The 24,586-nt window shown below is 45.5% G+C and overlaps 1 protein-coding gene across 3 annotated transcripts in view; it reads right to left on the bottom strand.

Moving 5' to 3' along the window:
* The window catches only part of Rab23 (RAB23, member RAS oncogene family), a 34,968-nt gene extending 11,543 nt beyond the window's left edge, over window positions 1-23,425 (bottom strand). The window contains exons 1-3 of one of the 3 annotated variants that reach the window (XM_045156847.1): window positions 23,259-23,425; window positions 18,113-18,339; window positions 12,883-12,968 (exon numbers count right to left, since the gene is read on the bottom strand). In XM_045156847.1, coding sequence (XP_045012782.1) covers window positions 12,883-12,968; window positions 18,113-18,267 — 241 coding nt within the window. In that variant the 5' untranslated portion in view covers window positions 18,268-18,339; window positions 23,259-23,425. The remainder of the gene's footprint in view (window positions 1-12,882; window positions 12,969-18,112; window positions 18,340-23,258) is intronic. The other 2 variants (XM_045156846.1, XM_004668217.2) reach the window with 2 other exon arrangements.
* Window positions 23,426-24,586: the final 1,161 nt, after the last annotated feature.

Below are 24,586 nucleotides of genomic sequence, written 5' to 3'. Positions count from 1 at the left end.
CAGAGGGAAGCCAGCTTTTACCTACATGAAACAACCTTTAATGGGTGGAGAGATGGCTTAGTGATTAAGGTGCTTGCCTGCAAAGCCTAAGAACTCATGTTCGAATCTCCTGGTCCCACATAGAAAGATGCACACAAAAAGGGACACACACATCTGGAATTTGTTTGCAGTAGCTGAAGGCCCTGGTGCACCCATTCTCTCTCTCTCTCTTTTTCCTTCTCCCTCTCTCTCAAAAATAAATAATAAAAAACTTTTAGTAATCTAATATTCAACTCACCTTTTTGACACTGCTTATATTTGAACATATAAACCCTACTTTTTAATTTTAAAAAACCACTATTTATCAAGAACAGTGATTTTCTAACATGTTCAAGTATCAGAGCACCCTTAAACATACAGGTTCTTTTTGGAATGCAAAATATGGCACATTTAATTCCATCATAAAAGGTAAAGATGGCAAACTAAGAGAATGACAAACTAAGCATAAGCTTTGGCTAAATTCTTCTGTCTTGAACTCATAACATGCCTATTTCTTTCAGCACAGATCTAAAAAAATGAAAAAGACAAAATAATCTTCTGAATCTGACTTTTTAAATTATGCTATTTTAGTTGCAGAATGTCACTGCAGAACAGAATTTGAGAACTCGTGTGAAGAGTGAATACACTACACTACACAGACACACAAAGGCTAAATTTAGATGCAGTAGATACTGCATCTACTTTCAATATTTAATGACCAACTATCATGTTAAGCTGATATCTAAAATTTAAAATAAACAGCAACTACTTGGAAGAAGTCATTTTACAATGATTAATTGTTGATTCGCCCAGCATGGTGACAAACAGGTGTGACTGGGAGAAAATCATCGCAGGGCTAAAGAGACTTTCCTGGAATCAGGTGTGTTTTCTGTTATTCCTTCCTTCCGATTCCTTTAGTGTAAAGACTTTCTAACACTGACTCAAGATATGCTTTGAGCTACCTAAGGTTAGTCTAAGGCCGAAAATAGTAATAATTTGTATATAACCAGAAAGTAATGTAGAACAAAGACAAAGAAACAGAGAACGGGAGAAAGGCCGTGGTGTGTTACAAAAGCATGCAGTTCATCTGGGAAATTATCACTGTACTAAGAACAGGTTGAAATCTGAATAATCAATTATATACAATTCAGGGAGAACCTGACCCCTCAGAATTTAAGGAGAAATAAAACTGAAGAGCTCACATTAGTATTTTGATTACATGTCCTATGTAAGGCCAGATGCATTAAGTGGTGAATGCATCTGGAGATTATTTTTGCAACAGCAACAGGCCTTGGTGCCCTCATACAATCTCTCTTTTTCCTCACAAATAAATATTTAAAAAATAAAAACAAAACTCTATTGAGATCCAAGCGTGGCAGCACACTCCTTTAATGCCAGCACTCAGGAGGCAGAGGTAGGAGGATCGCCATGAGCTCAAGGTCACCCTGAGACTCCATAGTGAATTCCAGGTCAGCCTGGGCCAGAGTGAAACCCTACCTCGAAAAATCAAAGAAAAACAACAACAACAACAAAACTCCACTGGCAGGTTTTATACCTAGAATTTTACATATGAGTAAGTGAGAGTAAGCAGAGGGAGACAGAACAGATACAGAGAGAATGGGTGTGCCAGAGCCACTGCACAAGAACTGCAGATGCATGCACCTCCTTGTGCATCTGGCCTTATGTGGAATCAAACCCAGTCAAACTCTGAGCCATCTCTCTAGCCCCAGATTTCCAACTCTTAAAACAAAAGAAAAAAAAACCTTGTAAAAACTATATAATTAAAAAAGCCATCTGCTGGGCATGGTCGCGCACTTGGGAGGCAGAGGTAGGAGGATCGCCGTGAGTTCGAGGCCACCCTAAGACTATGTAGTAAATTGCAGGTCAACCTGAGCTGCAGCAAGACCCTACCTTGAAAAAACAAAATAATAATAATAATAATAATAATAATAAAAAGCAGTCTAAGCAGAGGGTGCTAGGTATTAGCATTAAGAATACTTAAGAGAGGGGCTGGAGAGATGGCTTAGTGGTTGAGCAGTTGCCTGTGAAGCTTAAGGACCCTAGTTCAAGTCTCGATTCCCCCAGGTGCAGGGAGCGGCTACAGACGCCATTACAAGATGGCGCTGACTTCCTGCTGAGAGTTGTGACGAACAACTCCCTACTTGGTCATATCCTGGCGACAGTCTTGCTTGATGCTGCACGTGCACATGATGTAATGCATCCTGGGCCTATCCCGTGGCCCTGGGTGGTGGGTGAGCAGGTGGCAGCCAATCCGTAGGTGTCTTGTAGTATTACACCCTATAAAAGCAGCTACACTCCTGCGCCCCGGCCCCTTCGCCATCAACTTTCCTGTTAACCAAGAGGCTCTCCAATAAAGTGTGATCGAGAAGGATCTTTGTTTGCTGGTCGTTCTTCTCCTGCTGGTCAGGGAGTTCGCCGCAAAGTGGTGCCGAAAACCCGGGACGCTGGGTGCCTTGTAGGCATCGGGCGAGGGGCTGAAGAGGATCCAGAACTTGACACATGGAGAGGAAGACCGCGGTAAGTTACCCCAGTCATGCTAGACCCGTATTTGATTCTTGCCATTTTTATTCCTGTGTGGTTTATTTTTCTTGTTGTCTGCTGCTCTTGGTGCTGTTGTGACGAACCTGGAAGGGAGTGCCGCTGTTTTGAAGAGGATTAGCCTCGCGGTATGAATCGAAAGTAAAAGACCTTGGTAGATAACAGGGTTTTTCGATCTGTCGCACGCTGCCTTGCCCTCTTCTTCTGGCCGGTAAATTCGCTGGTAGATAACAGCGTACGCCATGGGCAATTCCCAGAGCGCGAACTTTGCATCCGATAGCTTTGTCCAACTCGTAAAGGAACTGCTTAAACAGAGAGACATTAAGGTCTCATCCGCGACAATTAAAAAGATTGTTAAAGACCTGGATGAGATCGCACCGTGGTTTGCGGTGTCAGGTGATCTTTCACTCCTTACGTGGGAAAAATTGGGTCGAGATTTGGAGCGGGCAAAGAAAGAAGATAGAATAGGCAAAGGCACATTGCCGTTCTGGCGCCTTATTCATTCTTGTTTGAGTAAAGGGAACCACATAGAGATCATTAAAAAAGGGCGGGAGGCTCTAGCAAAGCATCAGGATAGTCTTTCTGAGTCTGATTCAAATGGGGAGTCAAAAGTTAGGCCTAAGAAAAAGGGAGATATAAAGAAGGAGAAACATATACAAGATAAAGATAAAAGCCTGCAGGAGGAGCTTAAAGAGATGGGGGAAATGAGTCATCGCTTGCCTGAGAAAGGGACTAAAGGGACCTTTACCAGGCTGTATCCCCCTATTGAAGAGCTTGTACGTTTAAGTGTTTTTGAGACAGATGAGGAAATCACCTCCAACTCAGACCTAGAGGAGGAGGAGGAGGAAGAACCATTACAAAAGGGGGGGGGGAAGGAATCAAGGAAGTCACAAAAGGGCACTATTCATCTCTGCCTAGGCGCCCCCTACTAACGAAAGGAAAGCAGGCCCAAGGGGGTGGATCTCTGCAATTAATAGAGCCGTCTGCACCCCCACCCTATAACTCCCCTAGGGACACATGCCGCTTCATTAAAACAAAAAACTCCCCTGGGGACACATGCCGCTTCATTAAAACAAAAACCTGGTCGCGGCTGGCCTCCGCTAGGAGGGGCTTCTATTATGGCTTCAGAAGGAAAAAAAAAAAAAAACTCCTTGGGAGCCCGCACTCTCCAATATTTCCCACAGCTGGTCGCTCGACAAGCTTGCTTGGGGCTTAAATATTGTTTAATACATTTTGCAAAGCTGCCTGACAGGCTTATCATTCCCTATACTAAGGAACAAGTAAAAGTTCTGTCTGGCACTGTGGATGATTGGAGCATTCTCATGTGTGCTTTCCCAAATGTCATAGATAATCATTACCCAAAGAGCCCTATTTTGTCTTTTGTTGAAAACAATCTGGTTTACTTTCCTAAAATCACTGTTCAGGAGCCTATTACATCAGCCCCTGCCATCTTTACTGATGGCTCAAAGTCTGGTCGTGGGGCCTACCTGGTACAGGGATCGGAGCCTATAGTAAGAATGTTCAGACCTGACTCTCCTCAGATTGTTGAATGCTTAATAGTCTTGGAGGTATTTCAGACATTCCCCACTTCCTTTAATTTGTTTACAGATTCCTTGTATGTGGCCAATGCAGTGGCTAATTTAGAGATTGCCGCTTCGGTTCGCTCTACTAGTCTAGTGTCTAATATTCTTTTACAACTTCAATCTTTAATTTTGCAGCGAACTTGCCCTTTTTATGTTTCTCATATTCGAGCTCATTCACTACTGCCTGGCCCCTTGTCACAGGCTAATGACCTTGTGGATCGGGCCGCTAGGCTAGCCCTGATCTCCTTGGATGATCCAAAGACTTCGGCAACAGAATTCCATAGACTATATCATGTCCCTGCAAATACTTTAAGACTAAAATTTCCTATTTCCAGAAATGAAGTGCGGGATATTGTAAAATCTTGCCAATCTTGTGTCACCTTTTTGCCTTCCCCACATGTGGGCGTTAATCCCCGAGGCCTACGTCCTAGAGACCTTTGGCAAATGGATGTGACACATCTTCCAGAGTTTGGAAGATTAAAATACCTACATGTCTCAGTAGACACCTGTTCAGGCGTTATTTTCGCCTCTCCATTGGCAGGTGAAAAGGTCTCTCATGTCAAGACTCACTGTTTAGAGGCCTGGGCGGCTTGGGGAAAGCCACGCCATTTAAAAACTGATAATGGCCCAGCATACACATCTGCTGGTTTTCGAGCCTTTTGCGCACAAATGCAGGTAGCTCATGCCACTGGCCTTCCTTACAACCCACAGGGCCAAGGTATAGTAGAAAGAGCAAATAAAACCCTAAAAGCCCTCTTATTTAAACAAAAAAGGGGAATAGCAGAGGATGCAACCCCTAAGGAGAGAGTTTCTTTAGCCCTCTTCACTCTTAATTTTTTGATTTTGGATCCATATGGTAAAAGTACAGCGGAAAGACACAGTCAATCTAAGATTCCCATGCCCAGTGAAATGGTGATGTGGAAGGATGTCTTAGATAATAAATGGAAAGGACCAGATCTTGTGATGTTAAGATCCAGGGGAGCTGTTTGTGTTTTTCCACAGGACCAAGATTCTCCGCATTGGGTTCCGGCTCGCTTGGTGAAAACAATTATCCGACCCCAACAGGAGGCTCCTGGAGACGGAGATGCCTACCAGGATGGAGAGAAGGATGGAGAGAAGGAGAGCCTTATTGATGATCCTCATCCTGTGCCTGGAATGTAGTGGAGAACAGCGTTGGGGCATTATGTCTGCATTTCCCAAACCCATGCCAGTATATCACTCTGCTGTGGTTTTTCCCCGTTTCTTTACAACAGAGAAGGAACTGGGTCTTCCCATGGTGAAGAAAGACACCTTTTCCGTTTCTATCGGAGAACAGCGGAGTTTCCAGGCATCGGGGACATTGTGCTTTACGCTTGATCCAACTTATGAGGACTGTATGGTCTTAAAGAAACAAGCCTTTGCTTGGTTCCACAGGGACATGATTTGGGAAAGAAATGACCAACAGAGACGTAATGATTGGTATGGTCCAGAGAATAAGACTTCCCAATATAAATTTGGTAACTATACCTATACTGAATTGGCAATCTGGCTTAATGGAACATTTCTGGTTGGTGTAAACATATCAGACAAAGCATACCAACCACGACTTGCTCCTCATTGTTGGGGAAGTGATGAAGGGGAAACCTGGCCGTGGTCTGACTGTCAGTCTACCGGTGTTGGCTGGACAAGTAAGGGAAAACTCTTTAATTTCTCCCCAGACATGAGGGGTCCCCATCCCTATCCGGCCTTATGGACTGGGGGATTTTTCAGACAAGATAGAAGGTATAATCCATTTTCAAAGTGGATTTTGTGTGGAACAAATGGAAGCTGTACTGATTTCACACCTTTTGTGTTATTACAGGGAGGACAAGTTGCTTGTAATAATGTGACTGCAGTCTTTAGTGAGAAGGAGCAGGTGGTGGAGGAAGCTGATAAGAACTGGGGTGCTTTATACAAAACTATCAACACCACAGGGGGAATTATGAGCATTGGACATGGGTGCCAAACTAACGCAAGAAATGCTACTTTCTCCCCGGCACCAGTTTGCGTTCACCCACCGTTTATGTTTGTCCTCAGTAATTCCTCCTTTAGTAGTTGCTCCAATACCTCCTGCCTCTTGTCCCAATGCTGGGATGCTCCAAAGTTTAAGAATGCTATGGTCCTTAGGGTCCCTCGCTGGGTCCCTGTGCCTGTGGAAGCTCCCAGCACGCTGACTTTATTTAGGAATAAAAGGGATTTTGGCATCACAGCAGCAGTTATAGCAGCCGTGGCTGCGATAGCTGCTGCCGCTACTGCGGCGGGTGTGGCCATAGCTTCCTCAGTGCAGACGGCTGAAACTTTGAATAACTTGGCTACTTCTACCTCAGAGGCCTTAGACACTCAGACAGCTTTAAATTCTCACTTAAAGGGTGGTATCCAAATTTTAAACCAAAGAATAGATTTAGTTCAAGAACAGGTTGATATCCTTTGGCAGCTAGCTCAGCTGGGATGTGAATGGAAGTATAATGCATTGTGTGTTACTAGTGTCCCTTATGAAAACTTCACCAGAGCTGCTAATCTGTCTCGTAGTTTGTCGCTAGCCCTCTCGCAAAATTGGTCTAAGGAATTTGATAGGGAATTGGAGGAATTAAGACAAGCTATAGTACATATTAACTCCACACGAGTGGATCTTAGCTTGGCAAAAGGCTTTACTTCTTGGATATCATCTGCATTCTCCTATTTCAAGGAATGGGTAGGAACTGGAATGTTTCTGGTGTGCTGCCTAGGAGGGTGTGTGCTTTGCCTATGGTTGGTCTGTCGCCTGTGAACCCAAACTAGGAGAGATAAAATGGTCATTTCACAAGCGCTCGCTGCCTTAGAATGTGGCTCCTCTCCCCAAATCTGGCTGGCAGCCTTAAAGGGAAAATAGCTCCCCTGGCCCTTGCACCCTCGGGGTCTCAGAGTACCCATTGCACGAGGATGGGCAGGAATATGGTAGCTTTCGTTTGACCGCCGCCTTTGCACTCTCAGGGGACCTGTCCCATTGCACTGAGGAAGGGGAGGTTGGACTTCTTCCCTTGATCGGTCAACATATCATGAGGTGCGGACCTGATCGGGAAGGCATGTTTTCTATTTACGCTTGGCCATTTTATTAAACAAAAAAGGGGGAGCTGCAGGGAGCGGCTACAGACGCCATTACAAGATGGCGCTGACTTCCTGCTGAGGGTTGTGACGAACAACTCCCTACTTGGTCATATCCTGGCGACAGTCATGCTTGATGCTGCGCGTGCACATGATGTAATGCATCCTGGGCCTATCCCGTGGCCCTGGGTGGTGGGTGAGCAGGTGGCGGCCAATCCATAGGTGTCTTGTAGTATTACACCCTATAAAAGCAGCTACACTCCTGCGCCCCGGCCCCTTCGCCATCAACTTTCCTGTTAACCAAGAGGCTCTCTAATAAAGTGTGATTGAGAAGGATCTTTGTTTGCTGGTCGTTCTTCTCCTGCTGGTCAGGGAGTTCGCCGCACCCAGGACCCACATAAGCCACATGCACAGGGTGGTACATGCATCTGGAGTTCATTTGCAGTGGCTAGAGGCCCTAGTGTGCCCATTCTCTCTCTGTGTCACTCTCAAATAAACAAATAAAAACAAATTTAAAAAAAAAAAAAGAATGCTTAAGAGAATGCTCAATGTTATTTCTGAAATAAAGGATAAAACACTCCCTCCTCGAAATTACTTAGGTAGGGGAGAGACACTAAAGGCATGTAGGTATCATGTGGATGCACTTTAAATAATATCAAAAGAAATCAATATTGTGGCTGACATTGGCCGAGCTCATCAGCACCTCATTTTGGACCAGCTATGCCCTGTTCAGGGCTTGTTACTGATTTACCACCTCAAGCACAGTTTAGAAACCTCTATTTTTCTGGGTCAGGGTTTTTTTCCAGTCTCACCAGGGGCCTTGGGTTCCTCAGGATATCCCCAAAGTGACCTGGGAAACACCTTAGATTCTGAGGCATTTCTGCAGGGTTCTTTAGAACTAATCCCTATTTAACTACTGGGATAATCACTATTTTTTTCTCCCTTACCTGCCTTTCCTCCTGCTCTTCTTTTACTTCTATTTGCTGGGATCACACCCCAAATAAACACTAGGAACCCTGCTGGTGGGGGCAGGGAGAAGAGAAGCTCAAGGTAAGGCAATTGAGAGTTTCAGGCCAGCCTGAGCTCAAGTGAGACCCTGCCTCAGAAAGACATAAAAGAGGGCTGGAGAGATGACTTAGCAATTAAGGCACATGCCTGGGAAGCCTAAGGACCAAGGTTTGATTCTTCAGGTCCCATGTAAGCCAGACAAACATTGTGGCTAATGCTTCTGGAGCTCGTTTGCACCAGCTGGAGGTCCTGGTGCACCCTTTCTCTCTCCCCCCCTCCCCTCTCTGTCTCCAAATAAATCTTTAAAAAGAGAGATAGAGAGAGAGAAAGAAAAAGCAATTACAATCTCTATTAAGAGTGTGGCAGCTAGGCATGGGGGCTTAATCCCAGCATTCGGGAGGCAGAAGTAGGAGGATCACTGAGAGTTTGAGGCCACCCTGAGACTATGTAGTGAATTCCAGGTCAGCCTGAGTTAGCATGTGACCCTACTTTGAAAAATGACAGAGAGAGAGAGAAACTTCTAAGGCAAGATGATTTGCCTGACACTGAGTTTAATGAGATTTTTAAAAAGCCAATAAATGACCTGCATTATTTTAATTTTATTATTATTTCCTAACAAATGTTTGGCAATTTGTTTCAATTTCCCCTAACTAAATATTTAGCTATAATACAAAATACTGGCAAACAGTGATCCATTGTTATTAAGAGTCTCAAAGCCCTTCCCAACTGGCCACAATTGGAGCATCAAAGGTCTCACTTCCCTAAAAATGCTCGAAGGAGGGTCTAGCCAGCCTGACTCCTTGTCCCCAACCACCATTCCACACCTCTCCCCGAGAGGGAGTCAGGTAGCTTTGTCAGTAGTTTAGGGTGACTGGGTCCTGAATGTAAAAAGCAGAAATGTCCTTAAATCTGCTCTTGCAATCTTCACTTTACAAGAGCTCAGAGAAGGATCTCTCCTCTCCTTACATCTTGACTAAAGGAGCTGCCTAGATCTGTTCTGCCATAAACAACCGGACTCCTTGGGAAGGAGTTCCCCTTTCCTAGAATTTAAATACGATCCTATCACTGTGGTTGGTTAAGCTCAGCTCCCAGACTGGGTGTCATGGCCGGCCTCATCCTGAGCCAGCCCTGAGTCCACATCAGTCAGCTCTCTCTGAGGCTCCCCTGAGCCTGCGGGTAAAGCCCACACGATGGGGTTATAGGTAAACCCTTCCCAGGTGGACAGCCCTCTCTTTGTTGGCTGTTCATCAGTCCTGAACTCCCAGGCTCCTGTCTTAGTGAGCTTCCCTTCGTCTCCGCCGGGCTTGTGTGAGAGGAGACCTCTACGCCCACGCGGGCTCTCTACGCCTCCTCCCTGCACAGGGCACGAGCGCTCTGCTCCCTCCCCTCTAAATCCCCTTTCATATTTTATACCATGCTCACTTCCCACATGGGTTCTCAGGCCAGGTGAGTATATCCATTTTCCCTTCCTCGGTTCATGGATCCTTCCTCTCCCTCATATATTTCTGAATAAAATTATAACAGTTCATAAATTGTCCTTCTCAGTCTGGCTTATCCAATTCTTTAGTTAAAAATGGAGATGAACTCAGGGTTTGGAATTTAAGGACTTTTCTCAAACTCCCCAAACCCTGTTACATCTCCCAAGGTCCTTCCCTCACAGGGCAATTCCCCTTCCACCAAAGGGGCAAATAAATGTAAGCCCTCCTCAGGCACTCCTCTCCCTCTCGTTCCCAGGCCTATTCTCCTCTAAAGTGCACGCCCCCCTCTGTGCCTGTTTGTCTTGGTCACTCTCACTGTCCGTCTCTCTCTCTGCATCTATCTTTTCTTCCTCTATCTTTCCCTCCACCCCCCCCCCCAGATCAGAGTCCCCTGTGGTTGTCTGCCCCAGCGTTTCCAAATTCCCATACACCTGCCCGGCTACTGCCAAGGCTGCCTCTGCAGTCATCCTCCACCCATCTGACCAAACTCTAAACAAATACAAAATAAACCTTGCTACTATTATAAGAAGGACTGGGTCTCAGATACTATGTGAACTTAACAACTGTGGTTATATTTTATTTAGAAAAACCCTAATGACTAAAAGCCCTTTTCTAACATAGACTTAAAGAAAATGTTAAAAGATGACCTCCTTAAAAAAAAAAAAAAATTAAGCCAGCCATGGTAGCACATCCCAGCACTCAAAAGGCTGAGGTAGGAGACCACTGTGAGTTTGAGGCCAGCTTGAGACTACATAGTGAATTCCAGGTCAACCTGGGCTAGAGGGAGTCTCTACCTTGAAAAACAAAAGCAAAAAGAAAGGGCTGGAAGAATGTCTTAGGGGTTAAGGTATTTGCCTGCAAATCCAAAGGACCCAGGTTCGATTCCTCAGGACCCACATAAACCAGAAGCACAGGGTGGCACGTGTGCCTGGAGTTTGTTTTACAGTGGCTAGAGGCCCTGGCGCACCCATTTTCTCTGTCTCTTTCTCAAAAAAAAAAAAAAAAAATCAAACTTAAAAAAAAAATTTAAATTAAAAAAAAAAGCCATTAAACACAGGACAAATAGAAAGATATTTACAGAATTTAGAAAGGAAATGATTATAAACATGTTATATATATAACTTAACCAGTCCCTTGGGAAGCAAAACAAGCCTAAACATAGCTGGGACTCAAGGCAAAAAACTGATTTCCTATAATCATTGAAAGACTCCATCTCAAGGGAAACAAGACAGATGAATGATGGAAGGAGACATTTCTCCTCTGGTTTCTAGAGGCAAGTGCACAGGGCTCTGCATCAGCACACATATGTGCATATGTCACACAGACCACACCACAAATATTGAGCACACTCGAAAGAAAGAAAGAAAGAAAGGAGGGAGGGAGGGAGGGAGGAAAGAAGGAAAGAAAAGAGAAGGAATTTAAGCCTTACCAGGAAGTAATAGCCTTTGCCTTTCCTTTTCTGGGCTTTGATCTGCAATGTAAAGAGACCAGCCAAACCCTCCTTCCTCACTTTTACCTAATCTTCAGTAACAGCCAGGGCCTTTTCACTTGGCCTTCAAAGTTTCTCCAGGGAGAAACATTTAGTGATACTTCCTCCTCCCTCAGCCTATTTTTTCATTTGCAAAATTAATATATTAGCATATAAAGGAGGTTGGATCTACAGAAGTCTTTCCAAGACCAGACCCTACAAATCCTTCAAAGAACATAAGGGAGAACAAGGGATTTCTCCCAGCATGGAACTCTTCCACCCATCATCCCACAAAAACTCCAGAAAACACTTCCATATCAGGTAAATTAGTCACTATCCCATTTTCCCAAATCCACACTAGATTAAAGCTACCCACCAAGCCCTGTCTCCTGGTTTGTTTGGGTGCTAACACCTCCAAGTGCTGGTAACAAGAAGGGGTTGGAAAAGGTGAGCATCTGCAAACAGTTTCTTCAGAGGTCAGCTCAACGGCAGAGGCCTAGCAAGCCCGGGGAAGGCCAGCGTTCAGTGCCTACCATGAGGGAAGGGAGGCAGGGAACGTTTTAGAAAACGAACTCGCAACCCTCTGTCCTCTTCCAAGAAGGGTGGGTTAGGATGAGAAGGTCTACAAACATGGTAATAGGCTTCAACAAGATCAACTGTGAACCTTGGTGTTCCCAGTACCTGGGCGATGACACTCTGGACTGAAGATGTTTTAATTTAAGCATGTGAAAGATGCAACAGTTAAGAAAAGGGCAACCCTGGTTGGGATGATAATAGGGGAGGCCCAGGTTGAGAACTAAAAGGAGGAGATCCAGGTTGGGGGGGGGGGTCGTGAAAAGGCAAGAGAAACGCTGTGGAACACTGTCCAAGCATCACAGCCCTAACTTGTACCTTGTCCTCCTATTCTCTTCACCACAGAACCAATACCACACTGGTAGGAGTTGTTATGGTTGCCTAGCTGGTATTTCTTCCTAAGAACACCGCTTCCCTGCTTGTATGCCAACCCACGTGGTTCAGAAGATCCTCAGCCTTTCCTCTACGGAGGGAAGGGTGGGATTCATGGACATCATGGGGAACGACGTGCGCTCCCACTCCATCAGTCGCATTCTCTGACAACTGCAGCCAGGCTAAGAGTAGTCGAAGCAGTGAAAACCCTGGGACTTCTGGTGTCTTGTGAAAAGGACTCATCTCTCCCCACCTGCCCAACGTCCTTCAAGTCTTCATGACATGTAGCTTTTTATTTATTTATTTATTTATTATTATTATCATTTGGTTTTTCGGAGTGGGGTCTCACCCTAGCCTAGGCTAACCTGCAATTCACTCTGTAGTCTGGGATGGCCTCGAATCCTCCTACCTCTGCCTCCCAAATGCTGGGATTAAAGGCTATGCCACTGCACACACAGCATGTGGCTTTTATTATTCCTGGTGACAACTTGGTATCAGGAAGAGGAGGAGCCCCACCCAGGGCTTGGCCAGGGGACTAAAGAGGTCACAATGGCACTGGGGATTGTGCCCAGGGCTTCATGACTATTAAGTAAGCACTGTATCAATGAGCTACCTCCCAGCCCTAAGTGAGATATTCTTAAAGAGAAACTCACAGAAAACAAAGAAAGCAGAGTTCTTTAAACAAAAGACCATGCCAGACAAAAGAATAAGTTCCATATTTTACCTCTGTAGTAGGCCTTTGTTATTGCATCAAATTCCTCTTGACCTGCAGTGTCCCATAACATTAGCCTGACATCTTCATCATTAACTCTGAAACAAGAGATGAATTTATTCCATAAGTAAAGGTAAAAGCTTTGTGTACATTTTTGTTTCCAACTCAAAAGCATTATACCTATATTACAGGTTTCGCTCCAAAAAATTCTGAGCACAAATTTTAATTTTTTTAAACTTTTATTTATTTATTTAAGAGACAAAGAGAAAGAGGGAGAGACAGGGAGGGAGAGAGGAAGGGAGGAGGGAGAGAGGGAGGGAATGGGCATGCCAGGGCCTAGAGATGAAGCAAATGAACTCCAAATGCATGCGCCACCTTGTGCATATGGCATACGTAGGTCCTGGGGAATCAAACCTGGACCCTTTGACTTTGCAGATAAGTACCTTAACTGCTAACCTATCTCTCCAGCCTCTGAGCACAAGTTTGTTTACTTGTTTTTGGTTGTTTGTTTTGTTTTTTGGGTTTTATTTTTTGAGATAGGGTCTCACTCTAGCCCAGGCTGACCTGGAATTCACTAAGTGAGAGACCAAATATAACTATTTAAAAAAATAAGGCCCAGGCCTGGCTTAGATAGAGAACTAGCCAGCCAATGTGCTGACCTTCTGCTTCTGTAAACTTTGCTTGCTTAATTGCTGCCTTTCCCCCTAAAGTTTCCAAGGAATCTCCACTTCAAGGACACTGCAGAAACACTGGGGGGGGGGGGCCTCCGCCCTTCGACCACCTGCTTAGATAAGAAACTGAGGAATCTCCACTTCAAGGACAATGGAGATGACTTTATTTGCCTGGAGTGCCCCTAGCTCCTGCCCCCAACTTTGCCCGCTGAAACCGCAAGCCAATCAGAACTGTTTAAATCAACCAATCATGTATCTATCCCCTACTTCTTTGTTCGAATTCCTATATGATCCCCTTCCCCCAAAAGAAAGGGGCTCTCTCCCTCACTACCACTGTGCCGGACTGTGGGGACGGAGCCCAGGCCTAGGCTTGCAATAAAGAAAACTGTTGCTTTTGCATTTGAGTGTCTCAGCTTCGGTGGCGGTTCTCTGGGTGACTCCTGAGTGACTGGAGGACTTGGCTCCTGGTCAGGGGTCTTGGCACAACATATATAGTCTCAGGGTAGCCTTGAACTCATGGTGATCCTCCTACCTCTGCTTCCCAAGTGTTGGGATTAAAGGTGTGCGCCACCACGTCCAGTGAGCACAAGTTTTAAATGTTGGGAATGATCTATGGGAAAGAACTAGGAATGTTTCATATGGATCTTAAAAACAGTTTTTGCGAGATTATTGCTGTAAGATGTTAAAATCCTTACTTGTAATTGCTTGAAAGTTAATTTTACAACCATGCCATCCACCTGATTAAAGTCACATTGCTAGGCTTTCTCTGCCTTGGTGCACCTTCGGCCTGAGCATCACAAATGCCCAATACTGACGAGCGATGTTTAGAGACGCTGACCGATCTTAACATACGCTCGACGCGCCTTTCCTCAGAGGCCTGGTCGGACGCTTGACCCAGAGGAAACAAGCGTGTATAAGAAACGATGATCCCAGCACTGAAGACAATGAGGTCAGTGACTATGGACCCACAAGTGTGACGAAGGCGAGAGGTCGGCTTCATACGATCGCTCTTATGATCAGAGTGCACGTGTGCTCTGGATCAGCAGAGTCCAGCACGTGGTACCCTAAACCCCTTCCTTTAAACACGTTTAAGGATTATCCAGGGTTGAAAGTTCCATACCTTTTGCTCATGAAGTGTACTATTTTTCAAATATTACTGGTTTTTGTCTGTTCAATAAAAGTGCCAGTGAGTATTAGCATAAAGGAGATGGAGCTACAGCCACAGGTAACAGCAGACACAGCAGGTTTACTAATGCCTTAAACTAAGCTCTCTTCAGTCTCCTTTTTCCTCAGGATGCTGCTAGAGGCAGCTAGCCCACTCCTGGGATGTGTATCACAGGTTAGCTCTCCCTCTCCTCAGGCTCTGCTCTTAGAAGCAGTTTGGCCACTTCTGGACAGGAAAGTTCCAGAGGTTAGCTTCATGAAAATCAGGGCTGTGCCCCATGAATAGGGCAGGACATGCTCCCCACAGGGAAAGTGAAGCTGTATTTTACACGCTGTGGATGTACCTGTAGTTTTTTCTTTAACAGCAGTCACTGATAAAAGTGGCTCTAAAAATTAACACAATTGGGGAAGGGAAATTCTCTTAGGCCAGGGTGTACTTCCTCTGACCACACCATTCTGACAAGGTGTGATGCCCCGGGGATGGAATGAACGAGAATAAGGAGAAGCCGCAGCTTACTTGTTTGTTGAACCCCTGAGCAAAAAAAAAAAGGTACTTTCTCATGAAGTGGATCTTCATTACTCACAGTGGTTGTGTTCTATGATGTCACTCAGGACCTTGTGGTACTAGTGAAGCCCTCGAGCCTGTGTTTGCAAATGTTACAGTGAACAGTAACTTAGCAAACAGTGACCACACCTCCCCTAGAGGAAATGTAAAGTTATGCTCCTGTGGTCCAGTGTGGTGTATGTACCTGTAATCCCAGCAATAAGGAGTCTGAGGCAGGAAGATCAAGAATTTAAGGACAGGGGGCTGGAGAGGTGGCTAAGTGGTTAGGCGCTTGCCTGTGAAGCCTAAGGGTCCCAGTTCGAGGCTCAATTCCCCAGGTCCTACATTAGCCACATGCACAACGGGGCACACGTGTCTGGAGTTTGTTTGCAGTGGCTGGAAGCCCTGGCGTACCCATTCTCTATCTACCTTTCTCTCTTTGTCTGTTGCTCTCAAATAAATAAATATAAATAAATTAAAAAAATTAAAAAAAAAAAAGAATTTAAGGACAGGGCTGGAGATGGCTTAGGAGTTAAGGTGCTCACCTGCAAAGCCTAAAGACCCAAGTTCAATTCCCCAGTACCCATGTAAGCCAGATGCACAAGGTGACACATGCGTCTGGAGTTCGTTTGCAGTGGCTGGAGGACCTGGTGCACCATCTTCTCTATCTCTCTGCCTCTTTCTCTCAAATAAATGAATAAAATATTTACATAAATTTTAAAAAGCTGGGTATGGGCTGGAGGGATAGCTTAGCATTTAAGGCATTTGCCTGCAAAACCTAAGGATCCAGGTTCAATTCCCCAGGACCCTTGTTAACCAGATGCACAAGGGGGCACATGCATCTGGAGTTCATTTGCGGTGGCTGGAGGCCCTGGTTCGCCCATTCATTCTCTTTTACTCTTTCTCTGTCAAATAAATAAATAAAAATAAAATAAAATAAAAGCCGGGTGTAGTGGCGCACGCCTTTAATCTCAGCACTTGGGAGACAGAGGTAGGAGGATCACCCTGAGTTTGAGGCCACCCTGAGACTACACAGTGAATTCCAGGTCAGCCTGGGCTAGAGAGAGACGCTACCTTGAAGAAAAAAAAAATTGAGGCCATCCTGGGCAAAGGAAGTTTGAGATCAGTCTGGGTTATAGAGTAAGACCTTGTCTCATTTCGAAATAGGGGCAGGGACAGCAAGAACTCTTATTTTTAATTTCATCAATTAATCAATATCTAATTTTAAAAATTTTATTTATTTATTTGAGGGGGGACGGAGAACAGGTGTGCCAGGGAATTTCAGTCATTGCAAATGAACTCCAGATGCATGTGCATCTAGCTTATGTGGGTCCTGGCGAATCAAACTGGGATCCTTTGGCTTTGCAAGCAAATGCCTTAACCACTAAGCCATTTCACTAGCCCCTCAATATCTAATTTTGTTTGACGTGTTTTATATTCCTCTCTGTAAGGTACATCAGAGCCTTCTTGCACAAGAACACTAGAAAGCCCTTCGGCCCTGTACGTGGGATGATTTTAAAAGAGAAATCACCAGCACAAAGTAAAAATGTGACAAACGTAGCACTACACAGAACACCAAAAAGCTGTGTTTATTATGTGTGAGCTAAAACCAGAACACGTAACACCCTGCTTGCCTTCACTGGGTAAGGGCATGTTAATGATAAAAAGTATTCCTCTGAAACATTTTAAAATTGAATTGGATTTCCTGAAATAGGATTTCCTTTTTATAGCTAATTTTATCCTCCCCAAATCTATGTTCTCTATAATAAACAAAAATATTATGTTTTCTTAATTTCTATATAAACTTTTCTAGTTTTAAAGAGAGAAAAATTGCTGGACATGGTAGTGGACAACTGCTCCCAGGCAGCTAGGGGGTAGAAGCAGGGGGATCAGGAGGTCAAGGCCACCTCAGCTACATGAGATTCTGCTTCAAAACAAAATAATAGTAAAATAAGCTAGGCATGGTGGCACACGCCTTTAATCCCAGCACACGGGAGGCAGGGGTAGGAGGATCGCCATGAGCTAGAGGCCACCCTGAGACTACAGAGTGAATTCCAGGTCAGCCTGAGATACAGGGAAATCCTACCTCGAAAAACCAAAAAAAAAAAAGAGAGAGAGAGAGAGAAGAAACATTCAAAACAAAAGAAACTCATTACATAAATGCTTCAAGAACTTGAAAAATCTCCTTCTAAATAAAAGAGCAGGTAGGAATTTCATCAGAAGCAAGCATCAGTTTGTGTTTAAGAGGTACTCAAGGTATGTCACTAATAAATATAAAACAGACACAAGACACGAAAAAAGGGAGAAAGGAAGTAGAAGAAAAATGAAACATACAATACTGCTTCAAAAATACAAAAAAAATTGGGGCTGTAGGGGTTGCTTAGTGGTTAAGGCACTTGCCTGGAAAGCCAAAGGACCCAGGTTTAATTCCCTGGGACCCATGTAAGCCAGATGCACAAGGTGGTGCATATGTCTGGAGTTTGTTTGCAATAGATGGAGGTCCTGGCACACCCATTATCTGTCTCTCTGTGTGTCTCTGCATCTCTCTCTCTGGCTCACTCAAAAAAATAAAATAAAATAACAAAAAGTAAGCCAGGCACCTGTGATCCTAGCACTTGGGAGGTGGAGACAGGAACACTAGAAGTTCAAGATCAGCATCAGCTATACAGCAGGTTCTAGGCCAACCTAGGCTACATAAGACTGTCTTGAAAAGCAAAACAAAAATCCAACACCATTAAGTACTACAGAGGTCACTGCCCCTAGCTGCCTGACATAGGCTGCATCATAAATACTATTATCCCAGTGAAAGCTTTGGATACAGTTTACAAATAAAAACCAATGGATAAAATAGACAAGTACATACTGGATCTGTCGCTCCAAAAAGTCAACTCCAATGGTTTTCTTGTAGTCTTTAGTGAAAATGCCTTTGCAATATCGCTGAATCATACTTGATTTTCCAACTGCTCCATTCCCTACAACCACCATCTTGATGGCCACTTCCATATCTTCCTCCAACATTTTTGAAGTAGAAGTAGTTTCTGAACCAGTTCCAATTCCAGACTGTCAGATCTTCTCTCTCAAATCTGCAGCCTAAAAGGAAATTAGTTTTTATCAAGAAATCATCACATTGCATTGCAAGAATTGGTTTATGGGACTAGATAGATGGCCGAATGGTGAAGGCACTCACTTGCGAAGCTTAAGGACCTACGATGGACTCCCCACATCTTACATAAGCCAGATGCACAAGGGGCACATGCGTCTGGAGTTCCTTTGCAGCGGCTGGAGGCTCTGACATGCCCATTCTCTCGCTCCCTCCTCCCCCCTCCCTCAGTTTCTCTCTCAAATAAATTAATTAACTAAAAAGAATTGGTTTATAAGACTGAGGCTTCCATTCCACCTTTTGTTTTCTTTTTTAACTTTTATTTAGTTGACAGAGAAACAGGGAGAGAGAGAATGAGTGGGCATGACAGGGTCTCCAGCCACTGCAAATGCACTCCAGACACATGCGCCCCCTTGTGCACCTGGCTAACGTGGGTCCTGGGGAATTGAACCTGGGTCCTTTGGCTGTGCAGGCAAATGCTTTAACTGCTAAGCCATCCCTTCAGGCCCCACCTTTTCTTTTATTTTAAAAAAAAATACTTTTATTTTTATTTATTTAGCAGAGAAAGAGGGGGAGAGAGAGAGAATGGGCATGCCAGGGCCTCCAGCCACTGCAAACGAACTCCAGATGTGTGCGCACCCTTGTGCATATGGGTAACATGGGTGCTGGGGAATCGAACCTGGGTCCTTTCACTTTGCAGGCAAATGCTTTAGCCACTAAGCCATCCCTCTAGTCCCCACCTTTTCTTGATTATTAACTTTTTGAGTGTCAAAAATGACTGACTGGCACCTTATTAGTAAGACGACGCACAACATTCATACAGCAATAAATGCCCAAATCTGCAGAGTCTTCTTTCATGAGATGAAGACTGAGCACTGGAGTTGAGGTCTGACGGAAAGGTGGCAGCAGGAGTTGTGTACCTGCTGAATTTATTCATTAACCTCTTGAAGCATTAGTGTCCCAGCAACACTACTGACCTCACAGGGGCTGCTGATCAAGGATACATATAAAGGATTTAGCAACATGAAAGTCAAGCATGCAGAATCAGTAGATTCATGTAACCTAACGAATCCTCCATGAGACAAAATCAGAAAAAACTGGTTTTCAACCTCATAAGGTAATCTAAACAACAGACCAAACTGTGTAATAATGTATAACCATGTGTCATCATTGGGCTCTTGGTTACACTGGCATAGGGTTCATATTACACTGACTCCTATACAAATAATCTTACATCACACTTTCTTTAGTTTCAGGTGTTATAATCATATAGTGAAAGTCACAATATGCTGGACATGGTGGGTTATGACTTGGGAGCACTTTGGAGGCAGGGGCAAAAGGACCGCTGTGAGTTCGAGGCCACCCTGAGACTACATAGTGAATTCTAGGTCAACCTAGGCTAGAGTGAGAACCTACTTTGAAACCCCCCTACCAAAAATAACAATATGCACTGTATGCATTTTAGACTAAAAAGGACAGAAAGTCGAGCCGGGGGTGGTGGTGGTGTACGCCTTTAATCCCAGCACTCGGGACGCAGAGGTAGGAGGATCACTGTGAGTTCAAGATGCCTGAGAGGACTACATAGTGAAGTCCAGGAGAGCTTGGGCTAGAGTGAGACTCTTACCTCAAAAAACAACAACAACAAAAAAAAAATTACAATTAAAATAAATAAATAAATAAATAAAAGAACAGAAAGTCAATTTCTTTATAGTTCTTTTCTGTTTTTACCTTCTAAACCTGCTTTATCATACAGCCTCTCCATTTCAGCTAATGCTGGCAAGTTTATTCTTTTAGTTGTTCACACCAAGAACTTAGTCTTATTGGAAATATTCTTATCTTGCCTTGCAGTGTGACAATGTGAGGAGAACTCTGAGAACACAGACCCAGGCAACTACCCACATATAATGAGAACATAAGAAAACCGCTAGTCTCTTACCATTATGTTCTCAACTACCTTACCAAAAACCTACACAAAGTCTGAACTGTGGAGAACGCTCTCTGTCTTTCATAGACTCAGCATTTTCTCCTGGTACACCACAAACTTGCATGAGCCCAAGAATCATTAAGCACTTGTTAAAGTGTAAGCTCTGGGTCCCGGCTTAGATAGAACGAGGAACCCCAGAACAGGAACCTTGGAACCTGACTTTTAAAACTAGCACAAGCTAGATGTGGCAGTACATACCTATAACCTTGCATTTGGGAGGCTGACAGAATGGCAAGTTTGAGACCAGACTACCTATATTTTAGAAATATAGTCTCAAAAAAATAATTAATTTTTAAAAAATTATTCTCTAAAAATATAGAGAAAACATTTGCAGGATACATACACATCTGACATACAATTGGAAAACAGTTTTTAAGAAGTGAAGAAAAGAAGAAAAATTTCTTTGGTTGTTTCTTGTTGTGAGGTAGGGTCTCACTCTGGGAATAAAAGTGTGTTTTTAGCTGGGCATGGTGGTGCATGCCTTTAATACCAGCACTCAAAAGGCAGAGGTAGGAGGATCACCATGAGTTCAAAGCCACCCTGAGACTACATAATGAATTCCAGGTCAGCCTGAGCTACAGTGAGACCCTACCTCAAAAAACAAAACAAACAAACAAACAAAAAGTGTGTGCCACCACACCCGACTAATAAAACATATTTTTAAAAAGCTTTAAGTGGGGATAGCTGGAGAGATGGCTCAGCAGTCAAGGCACTTGTCTACAAAGCTTAAGGACCCAGGTTTGATTCCCCAGATGTACAGTGAGCATGCATCTGGAGTTCATTTGCAGTGGATGGAGGAACTGGTACACTTTTCTCTCTTCTCTCTCTGTGCAAATAAATAAATAAATCTATTGTTTTAGGGCTGGAAAGATGGCTTAGCAGTTAAGGTGCTTACCTGCAAAGCCAAAGGACCCAGACTTGATTGCCCAGGACCTATGTAAGCCAAAAGCACAAGGTGGTACATGCATCTGGAGTTCATTTGTAGTGGCTACAGGCCCTGGCATGTCCATTCTCTCTCTCCCCTTCTCTCTCTCTCTCAAATAATAAATAAATAAAACAAAAAATATGTTTTAAAAAAAACCTGTTGTTTTAAAACAATTTTTTTTTTGTTTTTTCGAGGTGGTGTCTCACTCTGGCTCAGGCTGACCTGGAATTCACTATGTAGTCTCATGGTGGCCTTGAACTCACAGCGGTCCTCCTACCTGTGCCTCCTGAGTGCTGGGATTAAAGGTGTGCGCTACCACACCAGGCATTTTCTTTGGTCTTTCGAGGTAGGGTTTCATTGTAGTCTAGGCTGGTCTGTAATACATTCTGAAGTCTCAGGGTGGCCTCGAACTCACAGCAATCCTCCTACCTCTGCCTCCCAAGTGCTAGGATTAAAGGCATGAACCACCACGCCCGGCTTAAAACAATTTTTAAAGAATTGAATAATTCTTTATAGCCCTGAAATCTCATACAAAGCAATACCCTAGAGAAATGAAAACCCACTTTCACAGAAAAATTTGTGGAATATATTTACAGCAGCTTGAAATTACCTCAAATCAAAAACTAGCCAAATATCCTTCAATGGGTGGACAATATAATTGGGTAGACGTAGTTGGCATCTATGTAGTGAAATGCCACTTAGCAATAAGAAAAAGAAACTATCCATGCATGAAACAACTTGGGGACTGGGAATGTACCTCATTTGATAGTGACTGCTTTGCATGCACTAAACCCAGTTCTGATCCCAAGCAAAGGCAGGAAAATCATAAGTCCAAGCTCATTCCTGGCCACCACCGTGATTTCAAGACCAGCCTGAGCTACATGAGGCCCTAAGAAAAAAATAAAAGAAAAGAAAAAAAAGAATTTGGTGGAAGTGTATCTCAAAGGCGTTATGGCCAGCGAAAGAAGCCTGTAACAAGAATTCAAACTGTCATGATTCCATTTAAGAGACATTTTGGAAAAGATCAGTAACTGGCAAGAATCAGGAGGGTAAGGGGGTATGATATAAAGGAACAACATGAGTTATTTATGGGGACAGACCTGGTCTTACATGTTGATTGTATTTGTGGTTACATAAATCTAAAACTCACATAATTGTTGGAATCAAAACCTAACTTTTTAGAGTGAAGTTTACCTGGAACATGTTAGAGGAGTCCTGTAGCCCTCTTCCGACCCTGTCTTCCTAGCTCCTGATAGTCAAGTTCCTACACACCAGGGGTGTGTTTCTGGGAGCTGCTGAGATCTCAGGGTACAGTCATCGTGTCCGTGAAACGGAGCAGACTGCCCTAGCCTATGTTAGCCGTCTCCACTCGAGAAGCCAGGGAAGGGTGGGGCACTGGGGGCCGGAGGGGCACTGCCGCACCACCTAAGGGACAGTGGGAGCCAAGACCGTGCGGAGACTCCTCCCTTGGGCTCGGGCATCCAGGCGGCTCGGCACTGGGCTGGAGGCGCTCTGGGGTGGAGACGGGAGCCTAGAGGCTGAAGTGAAGGCTGGAGACTGAGGCTACCGCTTGGGGACTGGAGGCTGAGGTAGGAGTCCGGGGTCTGGAAGCTGGGACAGGAGGATTGGACTAGAGTCTGGAGGATGGAGGCTAGAGGTGCTGAGGGGTGGAGACTGAAGGCTGGAGTCTGGGGGCTGGAGGAAGGAACTGGGGGGCTGAAGGATGGGGGCCGGAGCTAGAGGATGGGGGCGGGAGGCTGGGACTGGGGAGCTTGAGGATGGGGACGGGGGGGGGGCTGGGGCAAGAGCCTGGGCCTGGGGGCTGGAGGCCAGCGCCGCCCCGGGCCGCCGCGGACTGGGAGGGGCCGAGCTCGTGCTCGCTCGGAAGCCGGCCTGGAGCGAGCCCCGGCGCCCTGCCCGCCGCAGCACGTCCAGATCCCCGAGGACCGCAGGCCCTGGGCCGGGTGACCGGGCTCAGCGCACCCGGCGCCGCTGCTCACCTTCCCGCCGCCCGGGCGCCGCTCCTGGGGTCCCTCGCCTCGGGCGCCCGGCCGGCTCGCGCCGCCTTCCCCGGCTCGGGGCGCCTCGAATGCTCGGCGAACTTTGCGCGTATCCTGGGCGCACGGGAGCGGCGGCCGAGCATCCGCCGGGGATGGATGGCGGGCACCGGAGACTCCCCCGGGACCGCCCGGCTGCCGAGCATGCGCCGGGGCGCGCCTGCGCATGCCCCGTGCGGCCCTCCCTGCTAGCGGGGGGCGGGAGGTTGGGGTCCAGCCTCTAGGCCCGCCTGGGACGCCGGGGAGTCCGCGCTGCGGGATGCGCCGGACCGCTGGCTCTGGAAGGGAGAAGTGCCCCGTGCACCGAAGGCGGCCCTAAGGTTCCCTGCTCTCCAGAGCCTTGCAGGGCCTGGCTCCACTCCGGGCGCCCCGCGCGTTTTCTTGACTTGGGTAGCATCCAAGGGGCAGCGAACGAAAATGTGCAGCGAGGATATAACGCGCTCACACGGCTGCCAGGATATGGCTGGACAGGGATGGTTAATAATTCATAGGACCAGCCCCAAACTTGCTTTGAACCCGGTGTGGTGGCGCTTGTAATCGCAACGCTTGGGCGGTAGAGGAAGAAGGATCAGGAGTTCAAGACCAGCCTCTGCTACGTAGAGCATTTCCATGCCATCCCGAGTCATACAAGACTTTGTCTTAAAAGGAGTGGGGAGACTAGAGGGATGGCTTAGCGGTTAAGCGCTTGCCTGTGAAACCTAAGAACCCCCGTTCGAGGCTCGATTTCCCATACCCACGTAAGCCAAATGCACAAGGTGGCACATGTATCTGGAGTTCGTTTGCAGGGACTGGGGTCCCTTGTGTGTCCATTCTCTATCTCTGCCTCCAAAAAGGCGTGGGGGGGGGAGTGGGTAAAAGAGCATGAGGACCTGCATGCCCAAGCATGACCACCAATGCCTGCAACCCAGTGCTGGGGACGAGAGAATGCCTGGGATTCGTGAGTCAGCCAGTCTCACCAAAGGTAGCTTCAGGAAATGAGGCAGGGGTCAAGGCACATGTCCTCCGGCCTCTGCAGATACACGCGTGTTCTTTACACATAAAACAAAAATAAAAATAGGGCTGGGGAGATGGATCAGCGGTTAAGGCACTTGCCTGCAAAGCCTAATGACCTGAGTTCCCAAGTTCGATTCACCAGTACCCACTTTAAGACAGATGCGTAAAGTGTCACATGCATTTGGAGTCCGTTTGCAGCCGCTGGAGATCCTGGTTTGTCCATTCTCTCTGTCTGCTATCTCTCACTGCTTGCAAATAAATTTTAAAAAAATTGAATA

This window comes from Jaculus jaculus, chromosome 8 (assembly GCF_020740685.1).
Source record: "Jaculus jaculus isolate mJacJac1 chromosome 8, mJacJac1.mat.Y.cur, whole genome shotgun sequence".
NCBI lineage: Eukaryota > Metazoa > Chordata > Mammalia > Rodentia > Dipodidae > Jaculus > Jaculus jaculus.
This window is presented reverse-complemented; position numbering and strand designations above follow the sequence as displayed.